Source organism: Cinclus cinclus, chromosome 5 (assembly GCF_963662255.1).
Source record: "Cinclus cinclus chromosome 5, bCinCin1.1, whole genome shotgun sequence".
Classification (NCBI taxonomy): Eukaryota; Metazoa; Chordata; class Aves; order Passeriformes; family Cinclidae; genus Cinclus; species Cinclus cinclus.
This window is the reverse complement of record NC_085050.1, coordinates 46,651,043-46,665,169: the sequence shown is the minus strand read 5'-3', so window position 1 is coordinate 46,665,169 and position 14,127 is coordinate 46,651,043. Positions and strand designations below refer to the sequence as shown.

Below are 14,127 nucleotides of genomic sequence, written 5' to 3'. Positions count from 1 at the left end.
GATGAATACAGAAAATTGAAGATAGATGTGATCAAAGTTTAGTAAAATCACCAGAGTGCTTTTCAAAACTGACAGCAGTCTAAATTACCTAATTAATTAGAGTACAGAATTAAAAGAGAAAAGCCTTATATTTTTGAGTAGCTGTTTTCATCTTCTGGTCCCTCAAACAACTTATTTTAAAAATGCTTGATGATCACAAGAGATCTTTTAACCAAAGCAGACAAAGCTGTAATACAGGAAAACAGTTCTAACTTACCCCCTTTTTCACTAGGTCACCACTGTTGGGTTTTCCCACTGTGATATTTGATGTGTTCCCAATAGGCTTTTTAGCAGGAAGTGGTGGAGGGCTATGTGGGATGTCATTTAAAGCTGCAAAAAGCCAAAAAAAATCCCAAATTAAAGTCTAATTAATACCTTACTTATGTGGATCAACAATAGGTAAAGGAATCCACCTTGGTTTGAGGAATTTTTTGTGTGAATGCAACTTCTTTCCTCAAAGCCAGAGCAGCCAAAGGAAGAACAACTTAAAGAACAGTGAAGAAAAAAGAGATATGAGAACATTGTAACTCTTGAGGTTGAATTAAGTACTTCCCATCCTGCATAATGGACCTTCACTTTACTCTTAGGACACCAGCAAGTTATTTCAGAGTTCCAGGGTTTCAGCTGCAATATTTGGCGATATAATATTAGATAAGTAGAAGAGTTTCTACCCCTTGGAATGTTAGATTTATTACTGGATACCCTGAAATGCCTTCATTACATTTCAAAACTGGCTCAATTTTTTTTTTTTTTTTCAGCTATCAGTTCCTGGAATATCCTTCAGGCTGGAAAACAGCTGAGGATTATTTCAAGTAACCCTGAAATATCAGGAGTGTTGGGTGGAAGAATCTCCAGAAAAGCGAAGGCAAGAACATAAACCTGCTACAAAATTCAGGATGTCAGAAAACAGAGATGGAAGTTCCCAAGTAGTCTTAAAGACTAAAAGCAAAACAAGTTTAGGACATGGAAGAGGAAACAATACAGATCTTACTAGGGAAGAGTGATGATGTCTTCAGATTCAATAAAGAATAGAAAACCCCTCTAAATATATGATACTTGCTTTCAATGTCTCTGCCACTGAAACCTGGAAAACACTTGGACAGGTTCTGCCAGCATATTTACCAAACATTTTGTCTTTATACATTGGAACCATGTAATCTATTTAACAATCTGTATATCAAGAAAATTAATTTCACAGAAAGAGCTACAGACACTTAAGGTCTTCTGACTTCCAGCTGAACCTGGAGTTACATAAAATTATATGTAGACAGCCTGGACATTTTTAGACTGATGACAAAAAAAAAAAAGAGGAGAGACGTGATCTAAAACAAAACCTTCAGTTGTTTATTTCAGGAAAATTACTCTCAACAAAGAAACAACACATAGGAAGGAGAAGTGCTGTTTATTTTCAACACCTTTGTTATATTACTATTATGTAAAACACTGCTGTGATATTTAAAAATGATCAGTTCAGTGGATCAATTAAACTTTTAGGAGAAGCACACAGTTATTTTGTTGGCAGTGACCAGGCATGGGGGAAAAAAGTTGGGAAGTTAATCACCTTTCTAAGGTACTGCAATGGATGCAAAGTAAAAGCAATACCTGGAAGTAGTTCCAAAAGAAATCTTCTCTTATCATGTCTTACTGATATAGAAACCATGAGATATTTATTTACCACTTCAAATCTTGCTATATACACAGATGGCCTAATTTCCTCTCCCTTACTCTTTTTATGGTCAGAATTAAAGGAACTAGAGGAACAATTACAAAGAAATAATCCTCAACTAAGAAGGCAGGTGTTATTTTCAGTGATTTCTAAGTGTAATAACCAAAATGGAATTTTAATGATTCCTTTCTAACATCTCAACAAAAATGGTAATCCTAATTGAAAACTTCACTGGAGTTCAAATTCTTTAGCAGTTCTGTCGCCTTTTTTGGTAGTGTTGGGTGGGCTGTTTTTTTTTGGGGGGGGGGGGGGGGGGGTTAAAAAGTTGTTATTTTGTTTTCTTTACTTGGGCTTTTCTTTTCCATTTTTGCTGGTTCCTGATAAAATTTATCTCTTCCATACACAAGATGGCAAAAGACTCTCCTGTACTGAGATAAATCCTACTAAATCCATATATCCTACTATATACCTCAGCCCAGTTGTACTGTTCTCCTCTTTTAACATTTAACAGGTTACATTTCTGCAGCAACTTCAATGTGACAAAAGGCTACTTTGCTTTCTCGAAATCTGCTTCTGTTCCTCCCTATCCCATTTATCTCCCAACCACTGATTCCTATAAGGAAGGTAGTCCTTTACAAATTCCTGCTGCTTGTAGCAAAGTACAGCATTGGCAGTCCTCTGTAGAAATTTCAATTACCACTAGAGAACAGCAAGGAACCAATTATCTACACATTCAAAGGGAATACACCTCAAGGGAAAAAAAAAAAAAAAGGAAAAAAAGTCAAGTAGTGGTTGGCTTTTTGTTTCATTTTATTTTTGATTGTAGTTTTAACATTTTCTTTATAGAGAAGAATTATGTCATAGTTTCTTTACAGTAGTTCATAAACATTCTTCCAATTGAAAAAAACGTTATCATTTTTATCAGGTATTAACAGAAAGACTTTTCCTCACAGCTTGATTTTCTTTGCATTTTTAATCATTTCCACTGCAATTCTCGCATATGCAGAGGAAAAGAAAATTTAGTATTTTAATAGCGGTGGCAAAGGGAGATTAGAAATAATGAGTGAAGCTCTTAAGAGAAATACCACCTGGACATACGGACTACAGACTGACTATACACCTACTAAATGTAGCAAAACATGATTTTGAAGCATAGGTTTTAAGAGGCAGCTTTTGACATTTTTCCCTAAGCTCTGAGGATCAAAGATAAGGCCAAATAGAATTCTGCAAATATATGCTCCAGTATACAAAGGCCAACACAAAGACCATGTGGCACTCTAACAAATTTCCACTCCAAGACACTATCAGTGTCATTTGTAAAGCTGCAGAGGATTAGAGGTGGCAGGCTTTAGGAATACAGTAACTCTCAGAAAACTATAGTCAAGACCCTGACATTAAATTTAACACATAAGGTTTTTGCATCCCAGTTCTCACATGCCTTTTTTTATTCCCTCAAACTGCTACCTAAACATTCTTGCTTAAATGGCACTTTTTGATTTAAACTATGAAACTATGGTATCCCATATCAATCTGTATTTGAAGAAAAGTTTAATGCACCAATGTTTTTCTTTTGACAAGGAAGCTTGGGAGCAGCACTAAACCTTAGCTAAAGTCAGCACCAAAGTCAATTTGGCCAAAGGTTCAGCTCCAGAATATGATTTAGCAGACAAAACAAGCTTGCTTCTGCTGCAAGGGTCTCTTCCAAGTCTTCCTTTCCAGCCTTTAGATCTGCCCCTTACATACAGTTTCAACTCTGATATGCATCAGCTCCATCAGGTTTGAGAGACATCAAACTCAAGAGAGGGAGCCCAATGGAGGCAGCTGCGAGAGTGGAACATGATGCTCATTTACCACTCCCTCTCACCAAAGCCCTTAGGTTGGCTCCTCTGTCTTGTCAAACTGTACCATGGAATTCCTTTGGCAGCTGATATTAGCTACCAAACAGCAAATCAATTACTAAATGTTAAGTCCCGATTGAAGCAATTTTCTAACACATTTCTCAGTCATTTTGCAGAACTTACATTTCCTGGATTTAGCTGGAATTCGGATCACTGTGGGTTTCCGAGCTAAAGCTGGTTGAGCCATCTGTTCCTTGGCAGGTTCATTTTTGGTGAGGAACTGAAATGGATCTAAAAGGAGGAAAAAAGCCCAACATCTTTAATACTTATTTGCTGAACACAAATCTTACCAAATATTGTTTTATTAAGGATATTTATATTTCATACCCAATACAGTAACAAAAGAATATAGATCAGACAGATGCAACTAGCATACCCAGCTCTTTGTAATTAACACATCTTAGTACATCTGCTTCCATAGCTGACTTAACAAAAACATGCTCCAGATACCTTCTGGGATTATATGAGCCAGTGAACAAGAGGAACTGAATTGCTTGGTAATAGGGACCTGAAATCAGAATGGCTTTAGGGAAATGTTTATAAAGCGCTTGATCTAATGCACTGACATAGCTGTGAACATATTCACTGAGAAGTTGTAATCAATACAATCTTGCCAAAGCTAAACAATCAGCCCTGCAGTACATAAAATACTTACTGAAACATACAAAACATTTAAATACTTCTGATTACAAAAGGTCCTTGCTGTAGAACAACTAATTCTTTTGGAGATTTTGCATCATTTTGCTGGTTATAAACCTCGTGATATGGAGAGAACTGATTCAGACTAAGATCTGAGAGTTGTGCCTGAGCTCTGCCCCTGCCTGTATCACTCATTCCTCTACAAGCCTGCCCCAACATTCCACCGGTAAGACAGGAGCGATGTTTCCCATGCTTCATTGCCTTAAACACTGGTCTCTTACTAAAAGGCATGGGAACATAGGTGCATGTAGAAGGCAGCTGTAATACTATTACATAAATAAGGGCGAAATTAACGTGTTCTTTCTCAAGTGCACCTTCATGTCAATGAGCAATACTTCTCTCTTCTTAACAACTGCTACTTCCTTCTCTGACATTATCAAATTCTGCAGTAAAATGGCAATGCTTAACAGTATCATAGAAGTGTACAGCAGAAACTGGAGAAGGACTCCGGATGATAAATCTGACACATATCCATACCCACAACAACTGAGTCTGATCTCTTCTGCTAGCCTTTTCAGATGTGTAGGTCAATGAGATGTTATTTATGGAGTGTTATAGTCTAAGAGAGTAATTATGCAGGGCATCTCTTTGAATTCCTCATGACTTTAATAAAAGCATGCCCTTTCCCAAAAGTACTGCCACACTTCTTGACAAAGTCGGAAAAATCTGCTCGTTAAAATTTTATCTTCAACAATTAGAAAAAACAGTTATGTCATACAAAGTCATTATTTCTTATGGACAATTTTGAACAATACAATCCAATTCCAGCAAGACACTATGTATCTGTGCCTGCCAATCCACATAAGATTCAAGAATGTCCAGAAATGCAGTACTTGTTTGTCAACAACTTTATGCTCTCTCACATGCATATGACTTAATGGCCACAGCTCCCCCTTGCCAGTGCATTTGCCATCAACCCCCTCTGGCAGTGCCCCCAGCTTGTGCTGCCAGCCTGCAGCTGTCACAACAGCAGGGACAACATGCCACAGGGCCCATGCATGTTGACCCTGCTCAGATGTCCACCTCCCACTAGCCCCTTGCTTAAGGTTTTCTTCACGGGCAAATCCATCATGTACAGGTGTGCTGCGTAGATTTGTGCCATGGCCTTTCTTAAAGCCAACCTGCCTGTAGGTTCCCCAGAAACCCACCCGGGCACCTTCAGATCATATTTTAATCAACGATCAAGCAAATAAATTTCTTCAGTCAGGCTGCTTACACAAGAGTTGTGAGTTTATATTTCAGGTACAAAGGATTATGGCAGGTCAACTATTTGTCTACAGATAAAGGTATACAGGCTACAGTTAAAAATAAACTCCATTACCATCTAGAGAAAAGATGGCTCCATCACATTGTGTGCAAAGATTTCCTGTGCATCCAGAAATTAGGTACAGGCAACACACAATGCTTTAGAATGTAAGAGTGAAACAACATTTTGTTCAAGTTATGGATTAGCACATGAGGGTAGAGGGTTTAGGTCTCTTCAATGAAAGCTGCATTACTGCAAGAGTTTCTGTAGAGGATTTGAAAACAGACTGCAGGTGGGGTGGAAGCATTCTGGAAGTACAGTCATTACAAGAAATCAAAATCCCACCACTGGAGCAAGCCTGCAATATTCTTTTATACCTCCATCTGCTAGCTACAATGCTAACACTTGAACTGCATTTAAAAAAGCCTGAAGATTTAGCAAACCTTAATTGTTATGCTGTTGGTCAGAGTGACTTTAAGATCAGCTGAAAAAAACAAACCCTGATACTGCATTTTTTTCTCTCTTAGGTATCTGGCAACTCTACATCATACTTGAGGAGTGACCTGGTGAGGCAAGTAAGGCCTCAAAGCTGAATTTACCTATTGGGAAACTGGAGACACAGGATGAGCAGAGGAAAGGTGAGCAGGGCTAAAGTCATGGGCTCCTTGACACAGCATGACCATACAGAACACTCTGGTGCACAGAGCACCTCTCAGGGTAAGGCTCCGCAGAGCTGAAGGAAGTTCTGCATGAAAAATGAGGAAACAATTTTCCAAAGTCTCCATCTTGTGAGCATATAGACATTGAGAGACCAACTGGAAATGCACTAAATACCCCAAACAATCACAGTTCTGTAGTCTTGTAAATTTAAAGGAGATTTAAAATTGTAAAAGATTGCTGTTTCTCAGCTGTTAATGACCACTATGCACAGAAACAGTCTTCTTGACCATTCAGTAGTTGGCAGACACACATTGTCTCTATCTACATCAATACTTCCGACAATTTTTACGTCTGAGACAAGCAATTTGTAAGGCTGAGAAAACCATTTGATAAACGTTAGCTTTCCATTCATTATCTTATGTCACAATTATACTGTTGTCACCTCATAAATAGCTTAAAACTCATTACCTTGTTTGTGTTATTCCATTCTCCAGTGCTGGGCTTTGAGCAAAAATTATCTGAGAAAATGACTGTGCTGCTTTGTGCAATGGAATTGACAACATATCAGAATTTTATGTTGTTTAAGAGCAATTGGGCATCGTTTGAGCATAATACATGGAGGTGTGAAAACAGAATTGTTAATGTACTCATTTAAAGCATCTCAGCTCAAGGAAATTAATCTGCAAGTAATTTTTCATAAGATTTATCAACAGACTTCTATTGATTATTTTTAATTTAAGTTTTACAACAATAATAAAAGTCAGTGGCTTCCTTAGTCTCATTTTTCTACAGCTTCTGTTTCAAAGGGTTATGTGATAACACATATTACTGTGCTTGTTTGCAGGAAAGACAAATGCAAGCCGTGTATTCAAATAAACCATACATAATCTCTTTTCCTTTAACAGTTTTGGAGAAACAACCTTTTATCCCTCACTGACATACACCACCCTTGTTTAAAATAAAAAAATGAGGTTACAGAAGAAGCAGTAGGTTTTGCCCATGCAGGAAGTACAGATGGGTATCTTCCTGAAATATTTATGGGTAGTCTTTAAATGACAGGTAGTAAGATTGTAATAGATACCTGTCTTAGGTTGCAATACAGAATGTGACCAAAAGTATGTATTCTATCACCATCTGTTGAAACCAAGTGGGGCAGTGTTCTTTATCTTTTCCATAACTCATCCTTCCTCCAGGAAGATATCTTCTGTTAATGGGCATTCAAGTCCTACTGCATGACTGATAAAACTACATCATCCCAGCCAGTGGGAGGAGCCAAGCCTGTCCTACCTAGATAAAAACTGAGATTTGAAACACCAAAGCAGCCTTTTTTTCCACTGGATTCCAGAAGAAAACCAGACCTTTCCACATCATCACTGGACCTTCAGAGGAAAACTGCACCCTTCTGCAGGACCACTGCTTCAACTGAACTACATCCGTCACTCCAGAAGGACTGCAGCCACTATTTAATCAGACTGCTACCAACACTCTGACTGATGGGGTGTCAAGCTGTATTCTGATTCTGTCAGTATTTTTGGCTTGCTCTTTGCAATACTGTATTTCTATTTTAATTTTCTTAGTAAAGAACTGTTATTCCTACTTCCCATATCTTTGCCTGAGGGCCCCTTAATTTCAAAATTATAATAATTTGGAGGGAGGGTGTTTACATTCTCCATTTCAAAGAGATGCTCTTGCCTTTCTTAGCAGATACCTGTCCTTCAAACCTCGACAATACCTTAGCAGCAATAAGGGGACGACAAATACTAAATGCAAAGCTAAAAGCCCAGATAGTACTATCTGTTGTGAAGATGCTCAGTCCTGCAAGAAGTACTCAGTACACATGAGAACAATGAAGTACAAAGGTGGGCGTGCTGATATTACAACACTTGTCACTACAGAAGTATGCAACTCTGTCCACTTTCAAGGTTTAATTAAAAAACCTAAATCAGCTGTTAAAGGCAAAACTCACACATTCCCTTCACACAGAACAGTACTGTTACCAGAGTCTTCCAGGAACAGAGAACAGGAACAGACCTCATCAACAAATGGTTTTATTAAAACCTGTCCCCACAAAAACACTCTGGTATTTAAGGAAGCATAATCAACCCACAGTTGGAGGAAGATTCTCAACAACAGGTTCCTCCTAGTAATATAGCTAGAGAGCCAACAAGAAACCTAACAGGTAACACCTCAAAGAATGGGGTTCATGCTCAAGAAAGACTGTGAAATGTCACAATCAAAAATCTGATGTTCACTCAGATTTTAAATCTCAACCTACTTACAGTGATAAAAGAGATTTATTAGACAGGTATGGTATCTAAATTCCAGCATCAGTGATTTTACCAATCTGCTTTCCACAGTGTTTTTCATCAAGAAAATTAACAGTTCACTGCTTTTAGAAATGGATTTCTGACACACAGATATAATGTGAATATAATAATATAATAATGTGAACTGCACCACCTTTCACAAAACATGCAATTTGCAACTCTCTCTGCACAGAATGTGCATGATCTGGTCATGCCTGTAACTTCTAAGAGACTAGAAAAAAAAAGAAAAGAAAGAAAAAAAAGGAGACAATGGGACACGGCATCTTTTTTTAGCATCTGATCTCTGCATAACCTGATAGTCAGTTCAGGTGACATTCAGGCTTCTTGGTATTCTCTTAATGCTAGGAGACTACACCAGCTCATTGAAATAAAAAGAATGCAGTATCATTTGGGAGAAGACTTACTACTGCTTCCGACTTAAAACTGGAGGAGAGGCAAACAAATCTGCTTTGCAGAAAGAGCCTGGTCATCAGTGTGACAGAAGTGCACAAAGACGAAGAATTATGTAGAGTTTTGTATTCTCTGTAAACTATAGAAAAAAATTTGCCAAGAAATGCCACAGATTTGACTTAAATGTACTTGTTGAAAATGCAACCTATCTTCAACTAAGCAATGAAATCTCATCCACATAGTCAGAAAGCTGGAGAGCAGATAAAATCTACTACTACAATAGCAAAGCTTCTTGGACTTTCTAAACACCCAACAACCCAATAGGTGGACCTTTCCTGAGCTTTCAGCGCTTCTCTCAAAGTGTGGGAATGCCCACACTTTGCACCTGTGTGTATCTAAAAGCATAATCATTTGGTTCATTGTTCATCTGTACTAGTAAAGGTGATGGAAATTACACTGCCTTTGGCACAAAAATACTGCACATACCAGCACAAGCTACTATGGGAGAATTTGGAGGCTGGTCCTCTATCATCAATCTAGTTTGCTAGTTGAAGACTAGCATAGTTCAGATTGCAAGAGCCTTCAGGAGGTTGCTGACCAAATCTCCTGCCCAGAACAGGTCAGCTGTGAGGGCATGTTGCTAGAAACTGGTTGTGTAACCTGGGTTGACTTTAGATACCGGATGGTATTTTGACATAAAATGGGTGACCATGAAAATATACCTGCAAATAACCCTGAAGATTAAGAAACATGGCCTTGTCCTTTCTTGCCAGGTGAATGAATGATTTTTTTTATTGCCAAGAGATTTAAGTGCCCCAAAACAGGCATGCTGGAAATTGCCAAAGCAGATAATGGAAAGCAGTTGGACAATTTTTTTTTTTTTCCAATTGAAAATGTGAAGGACAAGGTAATTCATAACGTTGTTTCTGTTCTCTTGCAAGAATCACATGCTTTCAGAAAAAAGGGGTTATTTTTAAAATATTTTCTTTTAAATAAGCATTTTGTTGTTCCTTGACAAACAAAGGATATTTGCATTTTAAATATTGTAAAATAAACAGATTTAAATATCAGAGAAGATAGATCTTATTAAGAACATTATTACTTGTGTGTTACTTCACAGCATCTCTAGACCTAGAACTCAAACCAAATTAATTTGCATTTGACAACCTAGAGTGCTACTCATCCATTAGGTAGCTATGATTTAAAAACCTTACTTGTTTCCTGATCCTAGATATAAGGGTCTCTCCTGTGTCAACTTTCAAGGTCCTTGAAGGCTCCAATTTATAACCACTAAGAAAGCATCTGTAGTTACTGAAGAGCTAATGGATGCTTATTGTCACTTTTCCTGGAGACTGAAAACCTTGCAGCAGAACCAACAGGACACAGCACAGCCCCCAGTCTCCAATAGCAGCATGTCCTCATGTAAAACTGTTTTTACAGGGTTTTATGCCAAAAAGCAGATTAAAATGGATGAGACACCTCATTCTTTTCTGGGGTAATAATTTGTCAGTAAGTAAAAAAGGAGAAAGGTATCTTGAAAATAACCACATTAAGAGTAATTTGAAGCACAGCTGAACCTTAAGAAAAGCTACAGGATTTTGATGACATGTCTGCACTAATCTACCAGTCAGAAGGTATTCCCATTTTTTTCTTTTTTCTTTTTTTCTTTTCTTTTCAGTCCTGAGGAAGCAATTAAAATCAAGCAGCTGAGCAGTATCCCCACAGCAGACAAATCTGGAATTACTCAAGCAGCAGCTTTTCTGAATTGTCTATAATGTCACACAAACGCCACCATTCATACTACAAGAAACAACAATATATATAAATGGATAGCAGCATTGCTTTGCTTGGATTTTTTTCTCAGCAGAGACAGAAATGAACCTTTATACTATGATAAAGTAGTTAGACAGACAGATATATATGTCAATTAAGAAATGCAGTAGTTGACCTGAACGTCATGAAGATATCAAGATGTGAGCTGTCTCCTGCTGGTAAGGTAAGGCACTCTCTGAACTACTTTTCAAAGCATCTGGTTTAAACTGAATTCTGCTATGTCAGGCACAGAGCGATCAGTGAATTACATACTGTTCCAGAGAGAAGGAAGAAGAGAGAAGAGCTCCCCATATGGGAAAAGCAATAAAACCATTGCAGCAATATCACCTCCAAGTTTCAATTTAAATATGTGCTATAAATGCACCTTTACATTATCTTCTTTGTCCAAAACTTATAACATTTAGCAAGCAGGCACACTACATGCTTTAGCATAGCAACTAATACAGCTACAGGTAAAATCATGGGTCTTCTGAAGCTGTGAAATTTACGCAGTTGAACTTGTACCAGGATTTAATTTCCAAGCCTTTATAAAAATGGCTAAGTGAGAATTGAGTCCACCTGATAGATTATCAAAACTTTTAACCTCCTGCACAAAGGAACTGCACAAGTCCCTGTTATCAGCCATAAATGAAATGCAAAAGTAACCCAGGTGATCCAAAATATCACAACTATCATCAAAAGCATTAGAACCAAAAGGTGTAGAGTCCCAAACAGACGCCTTCACATTTAAATGACTGACTTAAATAGAAGTAGTTTCATTAGGATACAAATGGCTTTGAACATTTGCCTTTGAGTCCAAAATTATGGCACTTAAAACTGTTTCAGCTGATGACAAAAGAAGTTCTACACATTTGTCATTCCTGACTTCTCCTTCCTGGCACTTCCCTTGGGCCAGCATCATGAGTTGGCTGCAAGATACTGTCACAATTCACCTCTGAATTTCACAGCTTCCAAAGTTGCCATGGACTTCAACTCTCTGAGTGGATGCTGAAAGCTTTAAAAGAAATCTCAATACAGAGTCTCTATTTGCACCAGAATGATTCCCCTCTATACAGATTAGACAATAATAAAATTACTGATGTTTGGATAAGGGCAAATTCACTCAACTAACAGCTGTGCTGCTGGAGATGCTGTCAAACACTGACAAAACTCACGGGATTGCTTGAGGTAACCTTGAATCCTTCAGCTAGTTTTGGTAGTTGAACTATCAGTTAAACACTGACATTTAGACTGGTGAAACTAAACCGGTTAGCTGCTAACACTGTTGATCTTAGCATATACAGTATTCAGGTATTTTCCACTTACTGTGAAGTTGGTCGCCTCCTGCTAGAGAAAGCTGATGTCTTACGTCAATCAACTAAATCACTGTAGAGACTCTGAATTTTGTTTTGCCTGTTTCACCTTTTCATTTAAATGCTCACTTCAACTTCTGCCTTCTGCACCCTCCTCATCATCCACTGAATACTTCCCCTTCCTCCTTTCACAGCAGGAGTCATCAGCAGCACGGATTTATCCCTCCAGTTCTGTTTACATTGGCCTAATGCACCTGTGCTGTACCGGACAAAATGAAGCTCTGGTAAACTGCAACATGTGATGTAACACTGCTCTCTGACGAACAAGATGCTGGTGCTTGGTTTTCAATACCACTGCATAAAAGCCTTCTTCCTTTCCTGGGGTTGCCACAACAACAAGCAGAGCACTGTCATTTTGCTAAGTAATGACAGTGACAAATATGTTAGAAAATCAAAGGTCTGGGGAACTGAGAGCAAGATTAGAGCTTCTCTTCCTGCCTTCACAGAACATTTTACTATGGGTTTATCTTGCAAATCCCAAGCTGTTCCTATGGGAATGTGAGAAATAGCTAGTGTTAGTGCTCTGTGTTGCCTTATTTTCAGAGAGCCAGTGCTGTTCTTGTAGACACTCTGTCAAGACATTGCACAGTATTAGTTATCCAGGGTACAGGATATGATCTTGAGCTCAAAAATGCCAGCAAAAATCTGGAATTAGTCCTAATTTTACAGTGTAATAAAGTGGTAATGTTGCCATACCTTTTTCTCTTTAGTAGGCAAGAGGTGATTGCAGTGCCAATGACATTTTATTGAATGAAGAATGAAAAAACTTAAGAAGTCAGGAAACCATAATATGAATAGTTCCTCTGTTAACCATGAGGATGGAAAACATTTTCTTCATAATTAAATGTAGAATAACATCTGGGGCACCAACCAGAAAGAGTAAGAATGACACTCTTTACATCACTTCATCATGAAAGTTGCTTTTCTCAGGTGATTTTCATTTGTGATCACTCAACCTTTGATTTAATGGAAGAACTAATGTTATATAATTTTTCTAAGTTGGGGACAAGTCTTTTAGTGTACATAGCTAAAACATTACTTTTCTTTTTATGCATTTTCAAAATGCAAATATTTTATTTTCTTGTCTAGTACTTAGAACAGGTACATTTTCTTTCTATTTGTTACATTTCAAAATCAAAATAAAATTACTGAAACTACAGAAGTTTTACCCTAAATGGCTTTTCTTCTAAAACCATCCACATATATAGTGCCTATTTCATGACTCCAGACACAATGATCATGCCTCTGTTCCCACCTAGACAACATCAGCCATACATTTCCTTGACGTAAGTACAAAACACCTCTGCAGTCATCCTGTACTACTGCTTCCTTTCAGTTTTAGCGACATTTTTGCAGTGTTCCTGGAATCTGTCAGCCCAAGAAAAAATAGACTTGTATCCATGTTGAAATAATCACCTCTCCTGCAGGATCTTTAGTTGCCTTATTTTCACTGCTTTTATAAGCTCCCTGAGAACTGTATGTACCAATCTTAGCAATGTAGAACTTTAAGGGAACTTTCTACATCTGCCTTGGAGCTTTTATGACAATACAGAGGAGATAACAAATTTGAACTTCATCTGACAGTATAATTCACAAACTGTGGAGAAATTCCATTTGTTAACAATTACTAATATTGATTTACCGTGACAACTACACAGCATCTACATTTCTCTTTTGTGAAAGTTAAGGTGATAAATGATGTGTGGTGGGTCACTCCTGGCTGGACGACACATGCTCCCCAAAGCTACTCTATCACTCCACTACAATGAACAGGGAGAGAAAATGGAACAAAATGCTCTTGGGTAGAGATAAGAGCAGGGAGAGACCATTCACCAGCTACCATCATGGCCAGATTTAACCTGGAGAAACATTACTTGACTTTATTAGCAATCAAATCAGAGAAGGATGAGAAATAAATCCAAATCTTAAAAACACCTACTCTCACCTCTCCCTTCTTTCCAGTCTCAACTCCACTTGCAATTTCCTCACCTCCTGTGGAAATTGAGGTGGACAAGGA

At 37.9% G+C, this 14,127-nt stretch overlaps 1 protein-coding gene across 1 annotated transcript in view; it reads right to left on the bottom strand.

Annotated features, from left to right (window-relative positions):
• Positions 1–14,127, bottom strand: part of SH3D19 (SH3 domain containing 19) — a 78,141-nt gene that overhangs the window by 14,503 nt on the left and 49,511 nt on the right. Inside the window, exons 7-8 of the mRNA XM_062493650.1 lie at positions 3,727–3,834; positions 257–369 (exon numbers count right to left, since the gene is read on the bottom strand). Coding sequence (XP_062349634.1) covers positions 257–369; positions 3,727–3,834 — 221 coding nt within the window. The remainder of the gene's footprint in view (positions 1–256; positions 370–3,726; positions 3,835–14,127) is intronic.